The 27,700-nt window shown below is 46.5% G+C and overlaps 1 protein-coding gene across 1 annotated transcript; it reads right to left on the bottom strand.

Annotated features, from left to right (window-relative positions):
* Positions 1-3,305: 3,305 nt before the first annotated feature.
* On the bottom strand, positions 3,306-27,609 carry PDPR (pyruvate dehydrogenase phosphatase regulatory subunit). The gene is made up of 13 exons (XM_040253536.1): positions 26,977-27,609; positions 26,112-26,229; positions 25,219-25,368; positions 22,812-23,004; positions 21,495-21,619; positions 19,706-19,861; positions 19,098-19,231; positions 18,576-18,724; positions 17,991-18,103; positions 16,787-16,881; positions 15,200-15,289; positions 9,993-10,175; positions 3,306-7,981 (listed from the first exon to the last, which is right to left on the bottom strand). The coding sequence occupies exons 1-13, from the start codon at positions 27,154-27,156 to the stop codon at positions 7,577-7,579; spliced, it is 2,091 nt and encodes a 696-aa protein (XP_040109470.1). The 5' UTR covers positions 27,157-27,609; the 3' UTR covers positions 3,306-7,576.
* Positions 27,610-27,700: the final 91 nt, after the last annotated feature.

Raw genomic sequence — 27,700 nt, 5'->3', positions numbered from 1 at the left:
TGAATAGTAGTGGTGAGAGTGGGCACCCTTGTCTTGTTCCTGACTTTAAGGGAAATGCTTTCAATTTTTCACCATTGAGGATAATGTTTGCTGTGGGTTTGTCATATATAGTTTTTATTATGTTGAGGTATGTTCCTTCTATTCCTGCTTTCTGGAGGGTTTTTATCATAAATGGATGTTGAATCTTGTCAAAGGCTTTCTCTCATCTATTGAGATAATCATATGGTTTTTATCTTTCAATTTGTTAATGTGGTGTATTATGTTGATTGATTTGCAGATATTGAAGAATCCTTGAATCCCTGGGATAAAACCCACATGGTCATGATGTATGATCTTTTTAATATGTTGTTGGATTCTGTTTGCTAGAATTTTGTTAAGGATTTTTGCATCTATGTTCATCAGTGTTATTGGCCTGTAGGTTTGTGTGTGTGTGTGTGTGTGTGTGTGTGGCATCTTTGTCTGGTTTTGGTATTAGGGTGATGGTGGCCTCATAGAATGAGTTTGAAAGTTTACCTTCCCCTGCAATTTTCTGGCAGACTTTGAGTAGGACAGGTGTTAGCTCTTCTCTGAATTTCTGGAAGAATTCAGCTGTGAAGCCATCTGGTCCTGGGCTTTTGTTTGCTGGAAGATTTCTGATTACAGTTTCAATTTCTGTGCTTGTGATGGGTCTGTTAAGATTTTCTATTTCTTCCTCGTTCAGTTTTGGAAAGTTGTACTTTTCTAAGGATTTGTTAATTTCTTCCAAGTTGTCCATTTTATTGGCATATAGTTGCTGATAGTAGTCTCTTATGATCCTTTGTATTTCTGTGTTGTCTGTTGTGATCTCTCCATTTTCATTTCTAATTTTGTTGATTTGATTATTCTCCCTTTGTTTCTTGATGAGTCTGGCTAATGGTTTGTCAACTTCATCTATCTTCTCAAAGAACCAGCTTTTAGCTTTGTTGATTTTTGCTATGGTCTCTTTTCTTTTGCACTTATTTCTGTCCTAATTTTTAAGATTTCTTTCCTTCTGCTAACCCTGGGGTTCTTCATTTCTTCTAGTTGCTTTAGGTGTAGTTAGGTTATTTGACTTTTTTCTTGTTTCTTGAGGTGAGCTTGTATTGCTATGAACCTTCCCCTTAGCACTGGTTTTACAGTGTCCCATAGGTTTTGGGTTGTGTTTTCATTTATCTCTATGCATATTTTGATCTATACCTTTTTTGATTAGGTTGTTGCACTATTTGTATATTTTGGAAATTAATGCCTTGTCTGTCACATTGTTTGCAGGTATTTTTTCCCAGTGTGTAGGTTATGTTTTTGTTTTGGTTTTGGTTTCCTTTGCTGTGCAGAAGCTTATAAGCTTGATTAGGTCCCATTTGCTTTTATTTCATCTTGGGAGACTGAAGAAGATACTGTTATGGTTTATATTAGAGAATGTTTTGCCTATGTTCTCTTTAGTTTTATGGTACCATTTTGAGTTTATTTTCATATATGGCATGAGGGATGGAAAAGTATTTGAAAGCCAATGAATGCTTGTGTTCTTTGGATGTTGTTTTAATAAAGTCAATAGTGTTTTTGTTTTGCCTTTTCTGTCCACTTAGACAGCTGGCTTGCCTCTCAACTCTGTTTTTTCCCTTCTGCTCCCCACTCCCTCGTCATTTCTCTTCCTTTGCTGCCGTGGATGCAGATGGAAGAATTTATATTTGGAACTGACATGGTGGCATCCTCTCTGGGGGCTTTGAGAACTGGAAACCAATTTTCACTAAAGTTAAGAACCAGCTGAAGATTCAGAATCTATAGAAAGCCTGGGATCACTTTGGCATGTGAACTAGATTATAACAAGAATGCCTCATATTTGTCTAAGATGTTAATTTTCAACACATTTTCAGGAAGAGTTCCTTATTTGATCTTTGTAACAACGTAAGGGCAGCATACAGTTTGCCTCTTGGAAGGCTGCAGTCACTGTTTAGCAGATTCAAGGAACTAAAATCTTGTTAAGGAAATTTCAGCTTATTACTTATTTAAAATCAATGCTGGTATTTTACACTAGGGGGAAGCATTTTTGTAGAACTTCATATAAGACTGAAGACATTTTTAAAAAGGAGAACTGTTTTATTAATATGGTCTTTTACTCAAAGTTAAAATAATTTATTGAATAGTTAACACAGTCACATCATTTCAAAATCAAAATATACGGAAGGGTTTATAAATGAAGAGATTCTCCGTCTATGTGGACTTAACTTTGGGGAAATTTCTAACTTTTAAAAGTGCAGAGAATAATATAAAGAACACATGTCCCTGCCAGCTGGCTTCAGTCTGGCTTCATCTTGACCCCTGTCCCACTGGATCTTTCCTGGGTGATGGACTGACCTTAAAACAAGCTGAGGATCTGTCTTTTGCAGCTGTTAGAACATAGGAAAACACTGCCTTTTATTGCATATCTCTTTGGGGGCCTTTTAATTAAGAGCTTTTGTCCTACCACTGATGCCTGTAAGATTTTATTTGGGGGCCACACATAGTATCTGCTCTTCCATAGCACCTTTCCTTTCTACAGAGTATGTTTTTTCCTCTGTCTTTATGACAAGAACTTTGTAGGGATGTTCCATAATTCCACCAAGGCTTCTGCTTCTGATAGATGGCCCAGTTGGCTCTTCTCACAAAACCTCCCCAAGACACTTTGAGAAAGGAGCAGCAGGCGAGGTGTGTAGGGGAAGGCAGTTTTGAGGCCCTTCAAGCTGAGGACTCGGTTTGGGTCTGTTGTGTCGCTCAGAGCCCCTGCTGAGTTCTCTGCTGCGTCAGATGCCACAGCTGGAGACGCTGGAGATCGTGAAGTTGGTGAACTGCCCCGAGACCTTCACCCCAGACATGCGGTGCATCATGGGTGAGTCTCCCTCAGTGCGGGGCTACTTCATCCTGGTGAGAATGAACTCTGCAGGCCTTTCATTTGGTGGAGGAGCTGGAAAGTAAGTCCATCCCAGACTCGGCTTGCTGGGCTTCCTCCTTTCTTCTTGTTCACATGGTCTGTGATGTACTAAGTCCAGCACGTTCGTAGTAAGCCGATGACACGTATCCATAGAGAGCTGTCCCCTTAAAGGTACTTGTCCCTTGTTCCAGGCACGTCACTGTACAGAATGTGTTTGGAACCCCTCTTTTGGAGTTAGCCTTGGATTTAGACAGGCATCTTCTTTACCTGTTTCCAAATTCTCTGGTACACTCTGGTAACAGGTGCAAATGATTTTATGTGCAATGTTGATCCTTAGTGATGGTAAATACACATACCTGGTTACCACAGATGCAGAACGTTTCTCAAGGACACATAGCAAGAGTAGAGAAAATGTCTGTTTATTCACTTACAAACTTAGTAACATGAAAAGAAAACCTTAATTGAAATCTGGCTTGATAGAAACACAGTGCACAAAGTTAATGCCGCATTAATGAGGGCAGAAACGCTTGGTCACCCTGGGTGCCTGTCATCCCCAGGGTGCGGAAGAAAGAGCCCGTTTACTAAAGGGCCTCGCACAGCTACAGGACCACATGCTGACAGGGATGGGAAAGGGCTGAGCTGAACTGCACATTTACAAACGCAAAGAATGAGTTGTATCCGTTGCACTAGTTACAGTGGCGTTTTCATACATCCCAGGGGTTGACCAGAGAGTAGTAGTGTTAGCTGTGCTGCTGGAAAACCCTTCACTGGAATGAGCTGCGGAAGCTTTCAACCCCACCACACCTGCCTGCTGAAGGTCCTTCTTCCATTTCTGCCCGCCGTGTGATGCTCTGGAGTGTAAGGCACTAGAACGTGGCCGGGTGGAGGAGGGCCCCAAGCCCCAGTTCCTGGTGTGCAAAGGGAATCTTGGCATCAATCTGTTGAAACAGGTGCTAAAAGTATCCCCTCCACGACTTATAATTCCTGTCCTTGAGAGACAGAAAAATGAGAAGGGAGGAAGTCTGCAAAGGATAAAAACAGGTGTATCTAAATATCATGAGAAAAATGGCCCATGAAGAAATGTGTAATTCTCCAAGGGTTTTGCTCAGAGAAGAATCATATTATACAAGGAACAACTCTGGTGTTTAATGGACAAAGAGAAGGCAAAGACATACAAAAATACTCAGTCCTCTTAAAAAATAGTGTATCTGTAGTGGTGAGGGGCTGCCGATGCCAGCCCCAGAGTGACAATGAAGGAGGCTTACAGCTAACTCAGCACCATAACGCGGAGGGCAGAGTGGCAGGGGCGTGGGGCGCACGCTCACAGGGGAGCCCTCGTCCCCTCAGGACTCGCTGCCCGGCCTGGTCACTGCCGTGTACTTCACCTGCCCCCTCTCTCTCTCCCCCTCAGCTGTGTTGGAGGCCACGTGCCTGCACATGACGAGCAGGAGGAAGAATCCTCGCTCAGGAGGAACTTCCTCTGTACGATGTTGAGAAAATGCTGCTCCTATCAAGGTTTGTGAGGGATGAGTGTGGATGTGCAGAAAGAAAGGGAATAGTAGGTTATACTGGAGTATTCAACACTGTTGACCAGATCTCTAGCTTGGATACTAAAGACAATCCTCACTGACTACACTGGCCAAGAGGCAACAAAGAGACACAAAAAGGACCTCGTAGCTAATGCCTGAAAGCCAGCTGATATAGTGGTTTTAGAGGCAGAATCGGGGGGGGGGTCATCTCTTCAGTGACACAAAATCACTTTTCAGAAGTGCCTGTCACTCCAGCCACACACGTGGTGGTGGGAGACAGGATTAACCTCTCCAGTGCATGCAAAGGCAGAGGAAAGAAGCAAGCTGAAGAGTTATTCTTCACGTTTTGTTACTTTCTTGGAAGCAACAGCCCAGGAAAGAAGAGATGCAGCTAAAACTCTTGGTCTGTACAAGGAGGTAGAGTCCAAGGACTGCCTGCCTCCTGAGGAGCATCCAGCGGAAGTGACTTGGTGCTGCTCCGGTAGAAATGGGAACTCTGGGGCCACGGTGAGACTGGGGTTAACCACTGGACTAAATGGCACAGTGTGCGTTCAGGGGGTACAGGGACACCCCAGAAGAGCACCTGAGTGTGGTGGGAACTGTCCAGTGCTGTCTCCTGGAGTGTGTCCTGCCCACGCAGTGCTGTGTGACCGAGACACAAGCTAAGGGACAGCACACGGGCTACCCAGCCAGGTAGCTTTCTTGTCCCTTTTTTTGTGTGTGAAAACCTTCTCAATTAGAGCTTTTATCACAGACAAGAAATCTTCAACGTCAATCACATGACCATAGGACTTACACGTGGTACAAGTAACTAGGGGCTTATCTCCAGGGAGAAGACCCCCAGTAGACTTGGAACCTGGATTCTCCATCTGTTTGAAGCCAACACACTTTGTATTTCTAGGTTCAAAACGATTCAACTGAATATGCTGAGAAGATTGTGGACCCCCTCCCACAAGACAAATCATTTCAGAGAATAAAGTTCATCCATGTAAAACAGAGAGTCCCGCCACCCCTTCAACAAACCCTCGAGTCTCCAGGAAGAAAGAGATGAGTTGTCATGTGTCCAGTCCCCAAGTCAAGGAAGTGATACAGAAATGAGGATGTTTTGATTGTCAACCATGCCTGAGGCAGGAAGGAGTCACTCTTTTCAGTTCAGGACCAAACAGAGAAACCTACCAGATTCATATTGCCTATTCCAATGAAACAAAGGAGACTTCCAGGGTGAATGTAAAGTGCCAGAAGGTAAATATGTAAGTTTCAGGGCACTAAAACACAAGTGATGCCCCCAGAATCTTGACAGCTTGTACTTTACACATACATCTAAAATCTAGAATTTCCTTTGGACTCAGTTCCCAACAAGCTTTCGTCCATAAGGCAGCTTCGCAGTGGCGCCGAGCACGGGGCACCTTTGGTTCTGCATCAGGCTGCATCTTCCTGGGTCAGTCAGCTCTCTGCGGGCAACACCTGCGTTGGCGAGGGCTCATGTCCTGCTCCCCCAAGTTTCACGGCTGCTGTTCTGTGCTCTCCAGCTGGGCAGCACCCCTCCTCTCTGCCTGGAAGCAGCACCTCTCAACTCATTAAATACACACTTACATCAAAATACCAAACCCCCAACAGATTTCTAATCACGTACTCCCTCATTAATCAGTGAAGACCTTGTAAGAAGGTGGACACTGAAGTCAGTGATCAAGTGGGTAAACAGAAATCCAGAGAAATGCCAGAGTAGGCAGAGATCTGAGAAGTTTAAGCTTCTCTAATAACATGAAAGGATCATTTTGAATATACTTACAGACCTGTCAGTCAGAACTAATGCAGCCAAGACACCAAAGGCTACGGGTCAAGTCTCTAGCAGCAATTTGTCTGCAAGGGGAAATGGCATATGGGGATGGATATCACAGTCTGGGAGATCTTTAGCAAACATAGGCAATGCTTAAAGCAAGCAGGGCCTTCTCACCCCAGTCGCTTTCTATTCCAGAAGATGTGGAGAGATGGCTGGAGAGAAGATGGAAGCAGACCTTGGGCTCAGGTAACACACTCTCCCCACACTGGGATCAGAGGGCACCTCCACGTGGCTCTGTCTCTTCTTTGTGGGGAAAGCCAGACCTGGGGTCCCAAGTGGCTCCCACCCACTCAGCATGGCCCCAGGTTCACTCCCTCAACCAGGGTGCCCAGCCTGCCTCCCTCGCCCTGCTCTAAAGGGGGAGAAGGTCTGCTGAGCCAGCGGCTCCTGTGGCAGGGACATGGGAGGCTGACCTGAAAGTTACGTGGGCTTGGAGAAGAGGATCATCAAGGTGAGGTGGCTGAACTGTGAGCAGCTGAAAGAAAAGCAGCACTGTTTCCAGAAGACTCAGCATTGCTGAGCTGTACTTTGAGGTCAGACTCTGTCAGCTGGGAAAAGCAACCCAGAAGGCAAACTGGCCTTTCTCTTCAGTGTGGCTTACTTGTCTACTCAGCCAAACAAACCAACCCAAAACCCCCTCACTGTAGAGGTTAGCAAGATGAAGAAACTTACAGGCAGGTGGCCCTTGCCCAACAGTCTGATAACTGGGGGTCAGTGGGGTGGCCCAGGAGGGTTAACTGTTTATCTCTGCTAACTCCCAGGTATCATCCTCACGATGCCTCTCTCATCAGCGAGGTAGGTGGTCATCCTCCTGACAGAGGGCTCAGGGAGCCAAGCCACAGCACAAAGGAACGGGAGGAGGACCTGCCCGGCTGAAAGGCATAAGCTGTTCCACGACAGCAACCCACAGAATTCACAGATTCTTCCAAGGAAACAGCCTCACAGAGAAGGACACTTAGCCTGCAGCCTGCCTTGCTTCAAGACACGGCACGTGCAGTCAGGCTGTCAGCACAACCCACCTCACAAGGAGTCTGCTCCTACCCTCCGCCACCACGGGAGCCTGAGAGGCGGAGTGGCGGCGACCAGCCCAGAGTATCAGGAGATGGGAGACGCAGGGGGAGGAGGAGACGGAGGCAGACGGGGGCGGGGGGGGGGGGGGTGCAACGGGAGAGTTAAAAGCGGGAAAATCTACCAGGAGAGAAGAGATGGGAGGCCAAGCTTGACTCAAGAAAAGGGAGGGGTCAGGAGGAGGAGAAAAACCCCTATGATGATGAGAAGGAGGGGTGGCAGCGAGGCCGCCCGGCCTCACTTCCCGTGCAAGTCACTTAGCTCCACGTCCTCCTTCCGGCGCTTATGGGTGAGGAGGGAGGGGACCGGGTAGAGCTTGGCCTTGGCCTGGAACCGGTGTCCTGCAATGTCAATCTCATATTCTCCCCGGTTGATGAAATCCGCTGTCACCACCTGCTCCTCCCCTGTGTCCTCGGAGAAGTTGTGCACGAAGCCCAGACACACGTGGCGCTCCAGGGTGTAGCCGTAGGCGCTGCTGGTGGTCTTGCCCACGTACCGCCCATTCCGGTAAATGGGCTCCCCCCACCACGGCCAGAGGTCCAGGTCTGTGTCGTGGTCGTCCAGGATGAACATGGTGAGGCGCTTGTACACCCCATTCTGCCTCTGCTGCAGCAGCGCGTCGCGCCCGATGAAATCCACACCCTAGGAAAGAGAGACGCGCTCAGACAGTCAGGCCCCGGCGTCGCTGCGGAGGACTGCCCCTCTCTCTCTCCCCTCTGCACGCTCTGAAGAATGCGTGCTTCCCACTGTGTGGAAATCTGCGTTCCCAACACGAGACACCTTCAGAGGATCCTTGTACCAGGACAGGTATACATCGTTCTGTTTTATAAACACATTTCAATCATGAGACCACACAGAACAAAAACAGGCAGGAGAATCTACACTTAAAAGTGCTTGTTCCAGCTGTTTTAGAAAAGCAATGTTTTTATATAATCTCAACAAAAAGTCCATTTATATACTGTATGCATATATATTTATGCATATGTACAAAAAAGCAGAAAAAATTTAAAAAAATTTTTTCATTTTATATTGGAATAGAGCCAATTAATATATTGGAATATTATATTCTAATTATTTGGAATATATTAACTCCAATATAATATTCCAATTAATTGAGATATATGCTGCGAAGGATTGGGAGCAGGAGGAGAATGGGACGACAGAGGATGAGATGGCTGGATGGCATCACTGACTCGATGGACATGAGTCTGAGTGAACTCCAGGAGTTGGTGATAGACAGGGAGGCATGGCATGCTGCAATTCATGGGGTCGCAAAGAGTCAGACACAACTGAGCGACTGAACTGAGCTGAACTGAATTGATTAGCCAATTACTTGGAATATAGCCAATTGTAGTCCCTTGGACTACAAAGAGCTCAAACCAGTCCATCCTAAAGGAAGTCAGTCCTGAATATTCACTAGAAGGACTGATGCTGAACCTCCAATGCTTTGGCCACCTGATACGAAGAGCTGACTCACTGGAAAAGACCCTGATGTTGGGAAAGACTGAGGGCAGGAGGAGAAGGGGACGACAGAGGATGAGATGGTTGGATGGCATCACCGACTCAATGGACATGAGTTTGAGCAAACTCTCGGAGTTGGTGACGGACAGGGAGGCCTGGCATGCTGTAGTCCATGGGGTCGCAAAGAGTAGGACACGACTGAGCAACTGGAGTGAACTGTTCACGAAGTGAACTGGACTGACAGCCAGATAACAATGTTGTGATAGTTTCAGGTGAACAGTGAAGGGACTCAGCCATATATATGTATCCATATATAGATCCATGTATGTGTCTATCCCCTACCCCCTGCCCCCCGCCCCAGGCTGCCACATAAAACTGAGCAGAGTTCTCTACACTACACACTAAGTCCTTGTTGGTTATCTATTTTAAATATAGCTGTGTGTTCACATCCATCCCAAACTCCCCAACTATCCCTTCCCCTCATTCTTCCCAAAAATAAGCTTAACAGTGACTGTATCTGAAAAAAAATGAGTGATTTTAATTTTGTTTTCCCCTATTTTCCAAACTGAGTATTCTTTAATTTTATATCAGAGAAAAATACTTACCTAATCACTCAAAAAGAGCAGCAGACGTCTACTATGTGGTTTGGTAGAGGATGACTGCTAAGAGATTTTGTTAAGGGAAAAAAGTAAGGTGCAATATACCAAGTGTGTAGTATCCAAGCACCACAATTAAGAAAGCAGTGAAGGGAGCCTCCTCTGCGTGCTCTGCACGGATGCTCTGCAAGGAGACAGGGCACTGGTGCTTCTGGTCAAGCTGGCAGGAGGGCTGGGGGCACTCAGAGCGGGGAAAGAGAACTTTATCCTCTTAAATGGTGATTTAAAAAGAGCATTTTCATATATTAGTTTTGAAACAAAAAAAAGTGGGAAGTTGCATGTAATGTGACTCATTTGTACATGTTTGTGGCAGGTTAATGAATCGCCATAACCAACTCTGGAAAACTGCCCAGAAAGCACTCAGTCTAAAACAGAGCACAGTGCCCCAAACACTTGTGGTCTATCTGTCGTCTTTCCTTAGTCAGTGTTTTATCCCTCAGACATCCTGAGGCCTCAGCCCCTGCACACCTGTTCTCCTGCAGGCTCCCTGCCTGGAGAGCTGAGGGCGGAGTGGAGTATGCACACAAATACAATACCTTGTCTAACTTCACCCGAGACTCTCCTCCGCATTCCAGGGGTGTGGTGAGGGTGTTTAAGTCCTGACCCCAGAAGGCAAAAAACTTCTCAATTCGGAGACTACGAAGAGCATAATACCCAGCATTCCGGATTCCGTATTTCTGCCCCACGCTCATCACTTCATTGTATACATGCAGGGCGTACTAGAGGGAGAGACAAGAGGTCAGTAATGAGCAGACCTTCAGCACTGAACATGGCGCACGGCTGGCTGTCCCTGCTACCTGGACAGGGCGGGAGGTTGGCCATAATCCTCAGGAGCCCCACTGCCACAGCCCAGACTTAAGCTCCAGGAAAGCAGCACCCGTCTCTTCCCTTCTCTAGAATGTCTAGGATCTAAGTACACAGCAGCACGACATAACTCACAGAAGCTCTCTTCCCACTCAGCAAACAACCAAACTCGTAACCGCCTCTCCGACAGCCACACATCCTCCCCGCCGTGTTCTCTTGCCCCTGCTCCCCAACCCTGGTCCTTCCCTCGTGCATTGGCCCACGCTGTGAAATGAGTACTGCACGTTACTCTAGGCGTGCATGCAGAACTCTGATCTGTGACACCCACTGGGGCATCTTAGCCCTGGAGCAGGCCACGGGGGGTCTCCCACCACGTCCCGCAGCATCCAGTCTCTCACACTGCTGTTTTTGGTTCCAGATATGTTTAAGTACCAGATAACTTAAATGAGCAGAAAGGTTTCCAAATTGAAAGCAAATAATCTAAACATACTATGTTAAGCCTAAAGCCCAACAACAACTATACTGTTTACTTTAAGAACTGTAACTCGGAGAAAACAGGACACAGAAGAATGAGAAAGATAGCTGTTATATAATCCACACTTAGGTGTGGAATCTTAAAAAAAAACCCCCAAACCCCCCCAAATAGCATCCAAATCCATAGAACAACAGACCAGATTGGTTACTGGTAGCTAGAGGGGTGAGGACTGGAGGAAGGTGGTCAAAAGGTGCAAACTTCCTCGTAAAGTGAGCACTAGGGATGTAGTGTACAACGTTTGACTACAACCGACATTGCTGTGTGTATGATACATATGAAAGTTAAGAGTAAACCCTGAGATTTCCTATCATCACAGGAAAAATTTTTTTCTTTTTTACTGAAGCTGTATGAGACAGTGAATGCTAAGTCTACGTAAGTCAATCCATTATACTGTCCACCTTAATCTTACCCAACGATGTATATAAATTCTCTCTCAATATAACGGGGGAAAAGGAAAGGCAGCTTCATTGGTGCTGCAATTCTTTAATGTATACGGCTCTATAAACTGTACTACTGCAGCCAAACAGGCCTCGACTAAACAGAACAACGTGGTCAAGACGATTTTAGATGTGGAAAAGGGAGTCTGAGCTATTGGTACAACACAGCCTGTGATATGTGTGTAAGTCAAACACTGGAGATAGCAAAGGTGGGTGGAGGAGACCAGTGGGGACAGGCTGGGCAAAGATAGTAAGAATGAGCCGTATCTTAGGCGGGTTCAGCGTCTCAAGCTGAATGCTTTGTGTCTGAGTTAAGAGGAAGACAGAGGAGGAAAGACTGAAAGCAAGTTACTAGTCTTGGACTAGAGAAGAAGAGCAAAGGGAAAAGTAGGTCCCCACCGTTTACTCACTTTCTCACTAAATGCCAGGGATTGAGGGTAAACAATTTGCCGTCTGCCACCATGCTTCTGGAAGCCATCTCCTCCAGGAGACAAGTATAACCTTCTTGAGGACAAAAACCAGCTTGAAAAGAGCCCAAGCAGTGCAAAAATTACCTCTTGGATTCATGGAAAGCAGGAGTAAGAACAGGACCAGCCCAAGAAAATCAGGTAGGAAACAGGGCTTCCCCCTCCTGATGGACTTTGCTGATTAATGACCCGGGAGCAGGTGGTAACACCTCAGTGACCATATTCACGGCTGATGCCCTGTCAGTACAGGCAAAATGTATCAGCTGTATGTGTATCAGCTCTTCTCAAATTGTAACATTTGAGTGTGAAAAAGCAGATGAAGTTTCATGGGATGGCAAATCCATGCTTCATTTAATAATCAAAAGGAAACCTAACATCATGAGTAACATGACTGACATCAAGAACGTGAGGATGCTCAAGATCACTGCTACTTGTTGCAACTGGACACAGGAAAGAAAATGCAGGAATAAAAATTGTGAAGAAACAAGAAAAATGATTACTATTTGTATATGGTCAGACTGAACTCTGGAAATTCCAGAGAAACAACTAAAAAACAGCTATAAACAGTAAGACAGTTTAGGAAGAAAACAGGTTAGAGCATTAATAAACAGAAGACAAAACTTTTAGAAATCACAATCACCTAGAAGATACTAGAATAAAGATGCCCTTCCTATTCACAATAGCAACACCACCAAAACATTATTCATACAAATTTATAACATCTGCCTGAGGAAAACTTCAAAATACCTCTGAAGGTCACACACACGTCAGGGAATGTTTAACAGGAGGTTTTCTGTGTGCTGTTTTCTGTCTCTCATAAATCCTCTGTTCCTTATCAGTTCCTGGTAACGACTGGAGCGGCAGGCCGCTCCCAGGACTGAGGTCATGAGGTAAAACGCATGCGTGGATTTCCTTCAGTAAACATTCTCCTTATGACAAAACTGCTTAGTCACGACCCTCTTTCTTGAGGTATGGATTGTCTTCTGACATTATGACCACTGCTAATTCCTTGTTTCCTTGGTAACAGTTGCTGTACGTCTGGTTTTCTGATCTTTGTCATTGTTGAAAGAAATTCCTTGCACAACAGCCTATATATACTCACAGAAAGATCATTAAAGCACCCTTGCTCCACCAGAGGCTTGGGTCCCCATGTCTTTCTCTCTTTCTCTCTCTCCCCCCAACTCTGGCTAATTCTTTGGAGCATGGAAACCCGCCGAGCTCACTCTCCTGCCTGGGCTTTTAAGACCTCTTCGAGAGGACGCCCTGTGCCTTCATGAGTGGTGCAAGCCCTGTTCAAGGGTTTTACTGGTTCTCTGCGTAAACCAGGGAATATTAGCTTCTTTCTCCCTTTTACTTTCTTATCATCGACTCCGGACCACCAGGTTCCAGTCCATTAAAGGACCACAACACACACACACAAACCCAAATAAAAAAGGTACATTCTGATCGTAATATTCAACACATGTAAGAATGTCAATTCTTCCTAACTGACAAACATAACACAACCCAAAAAACCAGGGTGTTTTTAACTAGATGATTATAAATGTTTGAGGGAGCATAAGGAGACAGGAATTATTTTCCAGAGTTTTCCAAGCTGCGAGGGAGGAAAGCACTACCAAGTATTAACATGAACAATAAAGACTCCATAATTAAGATAATGTGGTCCTGGGTAAACAGAACAGAATAAAGGTTCAGAAATATACCCAAATGTAGCAACTTAGTATGTGATAAAGGTAGAATCTCATGCCGATTGGTCACCCATGTTAGAAAAAAGTTTGATTCACAGCTCATAAAGTGTACCAAGAGACAGTGCAAAAGACTGGTGCATTTAAATATTTAAAAAGCCCCACAAACCCATAAATAGCAATAACACAAACTATAAATAAATTAAAAAAAAAAAAACCTGAAAACACCAGAAGAAAAGTGGAAAAATTTTATAACTCTGGGGTGGGGAAGCCCCTTCTATGTATCAAAGTTTGGAAGTCACAAAAGGTTGATCAATTCACCTACAAAAAAAATAATTTTTTTTTGTAACATATGGAACATTTTCCATAATAAAAAGTAAAATTAAAAAACCCTTCTACACGGTAAAAAAAAACAACAAATCAAGACAAATGGGGAAAAAAATTTACAACTTAATAGTAAGGACTGTCTGGTTCAGAGAAATTGGGTAAAAAGACAAATAATTCAATACAAAAATGGACAAAAGATAGAGCCAGAACATTCATTCATATAGCAATTACTAAGCATTTATTATGTGCCAAGATCCTCTGTGATGGTGATACAGAAGTTAAATAACTCTGCATTCAGCAAACCTGTATTTAAAAGGGTTAAACTGTTGAATAAAATAAAGAAAATATATATTCTGAGAGACACTGGTAAGCACTCTGAAGAAAAACAGGGAAGGGGGCTAGGGAGGAGGGGGCTGGTGGATGCAGCTTTAAAGGTCTCATCAAGAAGGCAAGAGGTGTGAGCAGACCTGAAGCAGGTGTGGCCCTCAGCCTGGTGGCGCTATGGGGGAGGACGGACCGCCAAGGAGAGCAGAGGGCAGGCGGAAAGGCCCCCGAGGCTTCATACGCTCGCCAGGCAGGGAGTGAAGGACATGAAGGGCTGGAGCGAGAGGCAGGAAGACGGGAGATAGGAGCATCAGCGAGGAGGGCAGGCGGAGCAGTGCGGGCCTGCGGACAGCTTTCACTCAGAGGGAGCTGGGTTTTGAAAAGCAGCTCCATCTCTTGCATAAAACTGCACTGACAAACTGCTCTGCACTCATCGGCCCAAAGCGTGACAACCCGGTGCCGGTACAAGCAATAAAGAAAAAGGGGCTCTTGTACACTGCGGAACTTTTTATAACAGCCAAGGACGAGAAACCCCGAAATGTCTATTAATAGCAGACTAGTTAAACTATGATTCAGGGCCTTCCCTGGAGGTCCAGTGGCTAAGACTCTGCACTCCCAATGCAGGAGGCCTGGGTTCCATCCCTGGTCAGAGAACGTGCTGCAACAAAGACTGAAGATCCCACATGTTGCAACTAAGGCCCAGCACAGCCAAATAAATCATTTAAAAATAAATGATTCGACTATATAACAGAATACTGTAGCACTTTAATTAAAAAATGAAGGAAAAAAGGAAAAGGAAGCTCTTTCTTAGGTCCTGGCAGGGGAAGATCTGTAAACTGTTCGGTAAAACAATCAAGATGAAGAAGCGCAGTATACTTCCACTTGCGTTTCTAAAAAGGGGGTTGTGAAGATATCTTTGAACTTGCTTCCATATGTACAAAACTCTGAAGTGATATAAACAATTATATCACTGGTGGTGGCTGGTGAGAACTGGTCAGTGGTGCTGAACACATTTTAGAGATGTTTAATTTTAGACCATGTGAATGTTCTAGACCTACAGAAAACAGTAAAAATGTCACACCCTCTCTCACGCAGCCGGCTGCGGCGAGGAAGGCTGGCAGACGGGCCCTCTGCGCCCCCCCACCCCCGCCCCGCGGTGCTCACCTCTATGGGGATGTACAGCATGAACCCCGGCTCGCCCGTGTGCGTCATGCTCATCACCCGGATCCCGTTGGCGTAGCCCACGCTCATCTCCTGTGGAGACCAAGGGAGGGGGTCACCATGGAGGTGTCAGAGGATGAAGGTCTCAGGAGCCCTCTCATTAGCTCTGCACCCTCCCTGCGTCTGACCCTGGAGGAGACAGACACATGTGAATGAAGGAATTTCTTCCCCAGTGGTCTGTTTCCAGGCAATGGGGTCACTAGGCACACAGCCCAGCCTCCCAACGCCCAGCTCAGGAGTGCCAGCCCAGCCGCTGGGGGAGGGAAGGCAGTCTTTGACAAGTAGGAAAACACTTCTCTCCACAAAGTCCTGCTGAAGACCTGCTGTGGGTTCAGTCAGGACATCAGGAGCTAGGAAGAGCAGGCGATGTTCCTTGGTGGACCTGGCAGGCCAGCCCTGGGCACCTGCCCCAGAGAAGACGCTGGTTCACCTGCTGCCCTGGGGGGCAGACACTGGGCTCCCCGTGTTCTGAACACATTTCCAGCAGCAGTGACTCAAAAGGGCCTCTGACTCGACCACGCTCTGTGGCAGGGTGTGGGGAGCCCCAGAAGGCCCCCAGCAGGCCGCCTCCGTGGGGAGGCGCAAGGGTCTGGGGCAAGCCTCTTCTCAGAGCAAAGAAAGGGCTCTGACAGGGCCGGCCGACAGCTAACAGAGCTTTCTGCTGCTTTAATTGTGCCACAGAGAAGAGAGAGCTGTGAAGTCACTTAAGAGGAACCTGACTTCAGTCTGAACTTCAACGAGCACCCCATCAGTAACTGTCTCAGAGCTGCCTGTGACAGTTGCCAAAACATCCGTCTGCGCAGACCTCTCCATTAGCCGCTTCCCAGAGTGTTCAGCTGTCCTTCTTTTCACTCAGTTGCACTCTGTTTCACTCAGATCTACTTGCCAAGTACAAGAAAGAAAACCATGTATGTTGTTTAGGGATTCACCTAGCCATTTCTTATCTGAAGGGGCCACATACACAGAAGTTACTTCATGGGTGGAAAAGAGGAAGCTCTGCATGGAGAGAAGGGACCTGACCTTGGCTGGCGTTTTTTGGCATCAGTATCATAATACTGCAACATAAAAATGTAATCCACTGCTACAGAAAGCAATGGGCTTCCCTGATAGGTCAGCTGGGAAAGAATCTGCCTGAATGCAGGAGACCCTGGTTCAATTCCTGGGTTGGGAAGATTGCCTGGAGAAGGGAAAGGCTACCCACTCCAGTATTCTGGCCTGGAGAATTCCGTGGACTATACAGTCCACGGGGTTGCAGAGAGTCAGACACGATTGAGTGACTTTCACTTTCACAGAAAGCAATAAATATATAGAACTGACATTGAGAAAAGTTAGGTCCACTTTAAAGATATCAATGTTTATTAAATAAGAAGACTGTGAAGAATTGAAAATAGTGGACAGACTCCTTTTGTTTGCTTAATGAACATAAGAACACACTGTGGATGTTAATGCCATAATGAGAACATGGAATTGCCATCTCTATACAAGAACATTCCCTGCTTATTTAAAGACTAGAAGTTTTCCAGTACTCACCTTGCAAAACAGACTTGGGAAGTGGTCTGGAGTCATAGGGGCATAGGACAACTCGGACAGCACGTCCACAGCTCGAGGACCAATCAGGTTGAGGGCTAAAGGGGAAAGTAAAGGACATGTCTGGCTGCTCCAGGGGAACAGCTGAGCCAGTGGGGAAGGTCTGTTCTGGACTTGCTCACCTATGGCCGGGTCTGGGTGGCAAGACCATGAAAACCTTCCTGTGTTTAGGCAGTCCTAGGATGCACCTAGATTCTGGCAAACACACTTATCCTGACAAGGCTGCCAAGTGCTGCCACTGACTCCTGGCATGTGAGAGCCTGGCCAGTTGTGGCCTCTTCCTGGGTACAAAGGAAGACAAGTCTCTACAGCCGCCTCTGCAGGGAGACTGGGAGCATGAAGCCAGAGGACAGGAGTCCACTCCCAGGCCTGGCCCTGAACGTCTGCTCCCTCCTCTTCCCAGTGCAGCTGTGTGATGGAAAAGCCTCAACCACAAATCAATAGCAGGAGGGCCCCGAGGAGAGCTGCTCCCTGGCCGGGATCAGTGACAGCAGCTGAGCACGTCACACGTCAGATACCCTCAGATGGACTGGAAAACAGGCTGGCTTCCGTAAGCTTCTAGTTTTCCAATCTGGTAGCCAGAAGCCCATCATATTTGCTATGATGAACTCGCCTCTGGTGGAGGCAAGGCAAGGGTCCTTTAAGTGAGAAGCAGGCAGGGGTTAAAGCTGAAATTAGGGGGCAGAAGAGAAAGGGCTGCTCCACGAGAGGACTGCTGAGGGGGAGATAATCAGGGAATAAGTTAGCCATCCTTAAGAAGTATTTACTTACTAAAACAAAAAACAAAAAACTAAGGGGAAATTGTGATGAAAACAACATTTACATAATGGATTAAAATAATTTAATAATGAGTCATTCGTTAATTCAACAAATATTTGCACTCTGACTTGCTGACTGCAGGGGATACGGCAGTAACAACACAAATGGAGGAGCGATAAGTCGCCCCCACTTCCCTTAGAACATGTGGGGAAGCGCTAGCGATCGATTGGCTATGACCAGGAGCCTCTTACAAGGGGCTAATTCTGACACTCCTGAACATCAGATATGAAGAAGGCAAATGGAGAAGACAAACCTGGATCACTGGGCCAGCCGACCCCGGAGGGGCCCCTGACCCCAGCAGGCCCCCTGACCCTGGAGGGCCCCTTACCAGTGTATTTCCAGGTGACGTCCTCCAGAATCAGGTTGCTGTCTTCTGGCATGTACTTCTTAAGCCAAGCCCAACAATGGACCTGCTGGTCGGTTGGAGAAATCATGAAGAAACTGAAAGTGAGACCAAAAGTAATCAAAACCAGGCAGCAGAAGAATGATCAGGAAGCAGTGGGTTCTCAGCTAGAGTGAAAGCAACAGACAGAACATGCCCAACGGTCTCTTCACTTTCAGGAAGGGCCAAGAGCACATCCTTCTCGAACATACCACGTCAGGACAAACCAAGGTCTGGTGTCCTGCTAGTGCCAAGAAATCATACAGCCTACTAACGAAAGATAAGGCACCTTCTCCAAGTAGAATAACTAATTCTCCAGACTAAGTTTTAAATAATCTGGTGCGTTTTTTTCCCCTCCTTGTGGCGGGGTGGAGTGTGTGTGCGTGCGTGCACGTGCACGGGCACTGCTGATGAACTGGCCATGCATTAATGAAATGTTTTTTGTTCTCGGTGTTATTAACGGTGTCCTGCAAAAGTGGCCACGCCATCTAGGGCCCAGGTGTGGAGGGAGCGGGGCGGCGCCTGGCTCACCTGCGCTTGCTCAGCCGGGCTATGCTGCAGTCGTTTTCATACCCGCCACGCTCGTTGAGCATGCCGGTATGCACAATGTGGCCCACGGGCACGTCAAGGTCGTTGGAGAAGAGGTACTGGAGAATTTCTAATGCCTGATCCCCAGTGGACTGTAGGGTTGGGGAATGAAACAGAGATAACAGATGTAAGAACCTCTGGCTGGCAATGCGGCCTGACGTGCCAGGCCACTTGCTGAGAAAATTCAACTAGCTGGCCCTCGCGCAACAACATCTGCAGGTTCACCTCACTGCAAGGAGCTCAGGTAAGCTAGCTACTGATTCTAGTGTCAAACAGGCCTCAACAAGCAGAGAAAGAATCAGAAACAAAGAGCTAAAAATTCCAGAAAATGTTATAATTCAGTTGACACACTGAAATATCCCCGAGTTCTTACAGAATCAGTTTTGAAGTGACAGATGAAAAACAAGAGGCATATAATAAACATGCATGTTTCCAAGTCTGTTCTTTTGGTTCTCAAATACTCACTGTTATTTCAAACTTTGTGAAAGAGGACATGTCAATGACACACACGGCTTCCTTACAGCACTTGACTTCCGATTCCACAATCTCAAACCAGTCTGGCTTGTAGAAAGTCTTGCTCTGCTCCAAGGCCAGGAGGTCTATAGGACAGAGAAAACCAAAGGAAGAAGGAAAAGGAGGGGATTTGTTCTGGTGAGATTCCTGGATAGCTTAGGACAGTATAATTGGTTTTTATTATTCATTCTCCCAGGAACACAGTCAAGTATACCGATTTAAAAATAAGGTTTAGGACTTCCCTAGTGGTCCAGTGGTTAAGAATCTGCCTGTCAGAAAGGGGACGCAGGCTTGATTCCTGACCCAGGAAGACCCCACATGCCATGGAGCAACTAAACCTGTGCAGACAGCTTCCGGAGCCCGCATGCCCTGGAGCCTGTGCTCTGCAACGAGACCCCGCGCACCACAACTGGCGAGCGGCCCCGCGGGCCACAGCTGAGGGAGCCCCTGCTCGGCAACAGAGACCTGGCACAGCCAAAATCCGTAACTTAAAACCAGACCAAACCACGACTTATTATTCTTAGGACAGAAAGAACAAATATGAGAATGTGCCTTCTTACCCTTGTCTGGTGGCACGAAGTACTTTGGCCTCTCGAATCCATGCTTCTCCATCCACCTGGCTCCCTGCGCGTCCAGCCGGTCATAGAGAGGAGAGGTGCGCAACTGCCTTCCAGTCTGGAAATCCCAGCGGGGAACCTTCAGGTCGTAGAGCAGAGCTAGGAGACGGAAGAGCAGGCCGTGAGAGCCCAAGCCACAGAGCTGAGCACCCCTATCCACGAGACTCTGGAGTTGCTTCCATTCAAAAGAGCATGCTCTCCAGGCTGCTGTAGCCCAATTTCCCAACAGTAACTAGTGTGACAGGAACGTTCCAGAAGAAAGGATTGCATTGTAAGAGCTGGTGTCGCTCCTCCACAGAGTTATACAGCTGTGAGTCATGTCAAGACTCCAGATCTTTGTTTACAGTTATTTTAAAGCTAGCAGGTGGAAACAATGGGAGAAAGGGTTCTAAACCTTGCTGAGCTCCCAGCAGGGATGAAGGTCACGTCTACACAGGACACAGGAGGTTAACAGTGTGAAACACTGGCACCTGCTTCTTTCCATTGCCTGTGTGGTTGGAGTCTCAGACCTGTCACACACTTGCCCTAGTATTTAACCATTTCTGAAGCAAAAGGGCACACAGCGCACTTGATATGGAGCCTGACAGGCTGCACAGTTTGTCCCACTGACATTGTTACATAACAAAGCTAGGGGCAGAATTCACTTCTCCTAATGTCCAATCTGCAACAGCAGGAAGTAAAAATATCCAGAAAGAGTAAGATCTTTAGTGTCTTCCAGAGAGAAGACTGGACTTCACACAAGGCCAAACAAGAGGTACTTCGCTGAGGCAGAAGCAAGCCGTGCTGCCCTCTCTGAATTGTCCAGATCTCTTCTGGGCTTTAGGTTCTACATTCCAATTCCCCACTTTCTGTCATGCCTGAAACTTCCAACTCATGAGAATCAGAGAAGGGCCCCCAAAGTGCTGTATCTTCAAGAAGCTCAAGCTTCATTACGATTTGCACAGAAAATAAAAAGTCTTGGCAGTCACACATACGGCTACCAGCCCGTGCACCACAACCACTGCAGCCGGTGTAGCCTGGAGTCTGTGCTCCGCAAAAGAAGCCACTGCAACAAGAAGCCTGTGCACCACAGCAGAGCAGCCCTCCCTGCCAGAACTGAGAAAGGCCGCACGCAGTGCCGAACACCCAGCACGGCCAAAAAGAAATACATTATATATAGAGATCTATTTAAAGCTATCTCTAAAGAGCTCACTGGGAAATAAAAAGCCAAGACAAGATAGTAATCCTTCAAAGTCAGAAGCAAAAACAAAGAGAAAGCAGAAATGCATGTCTGGTATTTACAAGCGAAGTGGTTTCCTATCTGGTGAGCATATGGTGGGTTGATGATGAGAGTCACTTATGCTTTGAGACTAACTTGGCAAATTCTCTGCCTTGGAAAGCACACCATGATCTCAAAGACCAAGTGGGGAGTGCGGGCATTCACTGTGACACAGCAACGTGAAAAGAAGGCAAAGACAAGAATGTCCAAGAAGCTGCTGCTGCGTGCCTGACAGGAGTGACCCCTGTGCGTCCCGGTCTATTTCCTGGTCACGGAGCTAAGTACTGTACAACACACTAAACAAAACAGTTCACACGTGTCATGGGCGTAACGCCCCCACCACAGGCCTGGAACGGTCAAACACCAGAAGCCCAACTTGAAGCAACTGTTGAAGAACCGGGGAAGAATCTGCCCCGTGGAGACAGCCAGCCAGCCGCCTGCGGAGAGGGGCAGTGGGGATGCAGCTTCACTCACGCATGACCTCCATGACACGGTGGCGCAGGAAGGTCCGGCTGCTCTGGAGGGCTCCAAACCGCTTCAGGTCCAGTTCCCAGACGTTTTCCGAGGGGTAGCCGTGCACCATCCATTCAGCGAGGTACCTGCAAAGGGGGAAGTTGCCAGGCCTCTCAGCGCCGTGACACTCTCAGCGCAGGACTAGGACTCAAGCACCAACGGGATCAAAAGACCCTGTCTTGTCAAGACTGGCTGAGTGATTCTCTAATTCCTTAACTTCTGGAGGAAGCAAGCGAGATCCACCTGCTGCTCTCACAAGACCACCATGAGGACATGAGCACTAATGGTAAGACTGCCTGGGAAGTATGAGGGCACGGCAGCCCACTCCAGTATTCTTGCCTGGGAAATCCCACGGACAGCAGAGCCTGGTGGGCTACAATCTACAGAATCGCAGAGTCAGACATGACAAGTGACTCAGTACACACGCGTGAAGAAATAAGACGAAAATAAACATACAAATGTACTCTATGCATGTTGGTTTTTTTTCCCCTGTAAAACAGTCATCTCAGGAGGTTATATAGTTATATGGCCTATCACCTTTGCTCCAAAAATGTTCCAAACATTTTTGGTAACTTCTAATCCATAACTGTCTTCAGAGCCATTCTACAGTTCACCCAAGTATACTTACTGGTCAGTTAATTAAAAATTTTTTTAAATTGTGGTGAAATACAGACAATATGAAATTTACCATCTCAACCATTTATAAGTACATACATCAGGGATGTTACGTATTTTCACACTGTCTGTAATGATCACCACCATTCACCTCCAGAATTCCTTTCACTTCCCAAACAAACTATATCCAGTAAACAGAGACCACCCCCCGCACCCCCATCAACCACCATTCTATGTCTGTCTCTATGAACAGCAGTACTCTTATGTATGCAAATAGGTGGAGTTTTATAGTAGTGTCCTTTTGACACTGGCTTTATTTTTATTAGCTACCAAATTTTAAAATAAAAACTTGGGTGATAAGCATGATCTTCTACTCCGCTCACCATCACTACTTCCAAACTCAAAGAAACACATTCAAAGGACCAACGTTTGTTATGACTGAAGTAATAGAGACGAACACCCCACTGGTTCCCAGGCTAACTCCAAGAGAGGGGTTCACAGTGACGTGCCTGCAACAAGGGCTGAGTACCTTTACAGGGACAGAGCTCTCTACAGACACGTGTCGTCTGCTTACTACGAACGTGCTGGACTGAGGACATCACAGACCGTGTGAACAAGAAAGGAGGAAGCCCGGCAAGCCCAGTCTGAGTGGGAAGGACTTACTTTCCAGCTCCTCCACCAAACGAAAGGCCTGCGGAGTTCATTCCCACCAGGACGAAGTAGCCCCGCACCGAGGGAGACTCGCCCATGATGCACCGCATGTCTGGGGTGAAGGTCTCGGGGCAGTTCACCAACTTCACGATCTCCAGCGTCTCCAGCTGTGGCATCCGACGCAGTAGAGAACTCAGCAGGGGCTCTGAGCGACACAACAGACCCAAACCCTATCCTCAGCTTGAGGGGCCTCAAAACGGCCTTCCCCTACACGCCTCACCTGCTGCTCCTTTCCCAAAGTGTCTGGGGGAGGTTTTGTGAGAAGAGCCAACTGGGCCATCTATCAGAAGCAGAAGCCTTGGTGGAATTACGGAACATCCCTACAAAGTTCTTGTCATAAAGACGGAAAAAAAAAGATACTCTGTAGAAATGAAAGGTGCTATGGAAGAGCAGATACTATGTGTGGCCCGCAAATAAAATCTCATAGGCATCAGTGGTAGGACAAAAGCTCTTAATTAAAAGGCCCCCAAAGAGATACGCAATAAAAGGCAGTATTTTCCTATGTTCTAACAGCTGCGAAAGACAGATCCTCAGCTTGTTTTAAGGTCAGTCCATCACCCAGGAAAGATCCAATGGGACAGGGATCAAGATGAAGCCAGACTGAAGCCGGCTGGCAGGGACATGGGACGTCTGTTTGTTATTCTCTTCAATTGTAAAAGTCTGAAATTTCCCCAAATTAAGGAAAAAAAAAATTAAGTTCAAGTGGAAGAAAGGACACTCTTCATACCTTTTGAATTTGGAATTACATGATTATATTGCCTATTAAATAAATTATTTAAAAACTGAGTAAAAGAACATATTAACAATTTCGCTTTTAAAAATTCTCTTCCATCTTAAATGAAGTCCTATCAAAAGAAGGTTTCCAAAAAAAAAAGTAGGTTTCCTCCTAGCCTAAAATTTCAGCAATGAGTTTAGATGAAAAAGTGAGAAGACAAAATTAACCAAGATTTTAATTTTAGGTCTCTGAATCGGCTTGCCATGAACTATATCCTTAGACCAGACAACCTCTGTGGACAACAAAATGGGGTTGTTACAAAGATCAAATAAGGAATCACAGGTATACCTTGATTTGTTTCCAGACTACTGTAATAAAGTGAATACTGCCATAGTGAGTTATGTGAACGTTTTGGTTCCCTCAGCGCATATAAAAATTATGTTACAGTGCATATAAAAATTATACTGTATTATGTGTTCAATAGAATTATGTCTAAAAAAACCAATGGACAGGATATTCCCTGGCAGTCCAGTGATTAGGACCCCACACTTTCACTGGTGTGTGCATGGAGTTCAATAGCTGGTCAGGAAATTAAAATCCTGCAAGCCTTGTGGGGAAAAGAACACCAAAAACAAAAAAAGCAAAAACACAATACCAATATACATACCAAAAAATGTAAATTAAAAAATACTTGGCCAGATATACAAGCAACCTAAGTGTCCATCAACAGATGTGGTATATATACAATGGACTGCTACGCAGCTATTTAAAATTTTTTTTTGCTACTTGCAACACCATGGACAGACTTAAAAGGTATTATGTTTAGTGAAATGAGTCAGAGAAAGACAAATACTGCATGCTATCACCTATACGTGGAATCTAAAAAGAAAAGAAACTAGTGAATATAACAGAAAAGAAATGGATACAGACTTGTGGTTATCAGTGGGAGAGGGAAGTGGGAAGGGGCGAGGTAAGGGGCGGGAGTATAGAGGTACAAAGTACTATGTATGAAATAAATAAGCTACAAGGATGTGTTGTACAACACAGACTACAGTATTTCATAACTATTAATGGAACATAACCTTTTAAAACTGAGAACTGCTATATTGTTTGTACACATGAAACTTGTATATTGTGTACATCAATTTTATCTCAAAAACGCCACTGAACATTAAACAATTTCCGCTCAGACTTCAGTATATTATTAAAACTATAAAAAGGTAAAAAAAAAACCCCTACTGCTAAAATATGCTATTATCCGAACCTTCAGTGAATCCTATCTTTTGCAATTGATAGATCACTGATACAACAGATAGATCATTAATACAACAGACAGATCACTGAAGAAATACACAATCAAAAATCACAGATCCAATTAACACACATAATAGTGAAAAAGTCTAAAGGATTACTGTAATTACCAAAATTCAAGAGCTGCAAAGTCAGAAAATGCTGTTGGAAAATGGTGCCAACAGACTTGTTCAGTGCAGCATTTGCCACAAACCTTCAATTTATTAAAAAAAAAAAAAACTCAGTATCTGAGAAGCACAATAAGATGAGACATGCCTGTGTTCCTGAAGAGGCTTTAATGTGTAACATCTTAGACAAATACAAGGCTCTCATGTTAAAATCTAGTTTACATACCAAAATGATCCCAGTCTTCTTGCAGATTCTGAATCTCCAGCTGGTTCTTGCCCTCAGTGAAAATTGGTTTTGGGTTTTTCTCAAAGCCCCCTGACAGGATGCCACCCTGCCAGTTCCGAATATAAATTCTTCCATCAGCATCTACAACAGCTGAGAGGGAAAAATGACAAGAGGGTAGGGAGCAGAAGAGAACACAGGGTTTAGAGGCAAGCCAGCTGTCTACATGGACAGAAAAAGAAGTTAAACAAAAACACCTAAAATTGCCCATATTAACCAGGCAGTGTTCAGTAAACACAAGCATCATTAGCTTTAAAATGCTTTTCCCGCTCATGGGCGAGGATGCTTCTTCCAGATTTATTGTGGAGACTGTTTTTCCGATTACCCCTATACCAATCACTTACCTAGAAGCTTTGACTAGTTCTCAGAATCAAAGCACATAACTGCCACTGTGCTACATGAAAGCCTGACAGAGGGGGCTTCAGAGTCCACTTTAGGGATGAAGACCTCCAAGTGGTATCGAACCCTCCATACAGTGCTGAGAGTCACTGAGCAGCCCGAGTTTAGAGCTCACCAGTGACATCTCCATAATGGGTAGCATTATGTCAACTCTAGGTTACACTCCAGACATGGGCAATTCAGACCTCTGTCTGGGACTACAGTTAGCTTGCAAACAAAGAAACAAAACTGCTCTAATGGTACGCCCACTTTGGCCATCTTTTCATAAAGAGACATTCAAGTCAAGTTAGAACGGGGTCCACCGCCCTGTAACATGCTCCAGAAAAGAAGTGAAAACACTCTTCTGGGCGCAGTTTGTCCTCAGCAGAAAGCCTTTCTTGGCAGAGGATGGAACAGGGGCGAGGAGACAAGAGTAAAAACAAAGTGCAAGTCCTCACTTGGTGTGCTGCTCGGCAGCGGGGTCTCCCAGGGGCGAGTCAGAAGGTAGAAGTGTTCGCAGGCATGTAACGGGATGCTAACCGGCTCCTCGCTGCACAGACCCAGCTCGTATGCCCACTACAGACGCACAGAGGGATGGGTGGGTGGAGAGGAACAGAAAGGCGCGTGAGCAAGGGCAGCCTCTTGAGACGAGTGTCATTGCGAGCGGCTCCTGGGCGCTCCCGCTCCACACCAGCTGTGGGAAGCTGACTCCCAGCTTTAGTTCCTAACGTTTTCGGAGGGGAGCAAGACTGTACCGGGTGAGCCACGGAGTCTGCTTTCTGAGCAGAGAAGACAGAGCCACCAGCTCGGAAGGGGAGCTCGTGGGGAGCCAGGCCCTTGGAACCCCAAACACCAACCACGAAGACCTCCACGTGGCGGAAAGCACTCCCGGCTGCCCCTAGGACCGTGGAGGCGAGCAAGGGACAGTCTGCCTTCAGGGCTGCAGGGTTTAGGGTCCTGACACGGAACCCACGCTCCCGACACAGGGGCACCCCAACGCTCGTCTGCTGGGTGGCAGGATGGCACGAACCACCCCGCAGCCCGACCAGGGACCGAGCGCTGTCCGCGCTGACTCTCTGGGCCTCCCTGAGCAGGGCTGCCCCTCGGCCGGGGAGGAGGGGGACGGCGCCCGGCTTCCACACGAGGGGCGGGGGCGGGCTTCCCGTGTGGAGGGGGGATTCCGAGTTTTCCCAGCCACAGAAGAAACAGTGTATCCCGGACGCCTGCTTAGTCCATCAGAAAACTAGGCTTACCTCTGTACCCCAAATCCTGGAGACAAAGTTAAATAAGAAAGTCAGTGACCCAGTCTCGTCACTAACCTACCTGACCAGCACAGTTGACAAAATACTGGCACTGGATCTGTCCTTTATCTGTCTCCACGCCAGTGACTTGACCTCTTTTGACCATAACATGAAGAATACTTGTCCGGTCATAGATCTGAACACCTGTCCCAAGGTAAACACAGAGTTGGGTTTTGTCATCTGCTGTCTCAGAGTCAGGCATTTGCAGCAGCTTCTCAACAAACACTGAACAGACCAGGTCCACGCTTTAACTTTGGAATCCAAAACACTCCTGGAACCATATCCTGAGATGGTAGAAATGGGCCTTTCCCAAGACTGAAAAGACCAGGCCAACTGACAAAACCAACGGAAGCACATAACGAAATCTCAGGGATCATGGGGCTTCCCCAGCAGTCCGGCGGTTCGGGTCCACACTTCCACTGCAGGGGGTTCCATCCCTGGCTGGGAATCAAAGGCCCACAAGGGGCATGGCGCAGCCAAACAAAAATCCAGGGATCATTAAAGGGGCAGGAGAGAAACAGTGCCACAGGGCCTCCTCAATCCTGATCGACCCACACCACGAAGCAGTTCATCCAGAGCGGACACCACCACAGATGAGCCTTCCCCTCGTTCATTTCAACCCCAGGACATGACCCCAGCTGTGCATTAAATCCCCGAGGCACGTGCCAGCCTTGGAGCTTCTCAAGTCCTGTGGAGGGGGAAAGGCCCTTACACCTAAAATGCTCTAAGCGGGACTGAAGGCAGTG

This window comes from Oryx dammah, unplaced genomic scaffold (assembly GCF_014754425.2).
Source record: "Oryx dammah isolate SB20612 unplaced genomic scaffold, SCBI_Odam_1.1 HiC_scaffold_13, whole genome shotgun sequence".
In the NCBI taxonomy this organism is placed as follows: domain Eukaryota; kingdom Metazoa; phylum Chordata; class Mammalia; order Artiodactyla; family Bovidae; genus Oryx; species Oryx dammah.
Note: the sequence above shows the minus strand (reverse complement) of the source record. Positions and strands in the feature narration are given on the sequence as shown.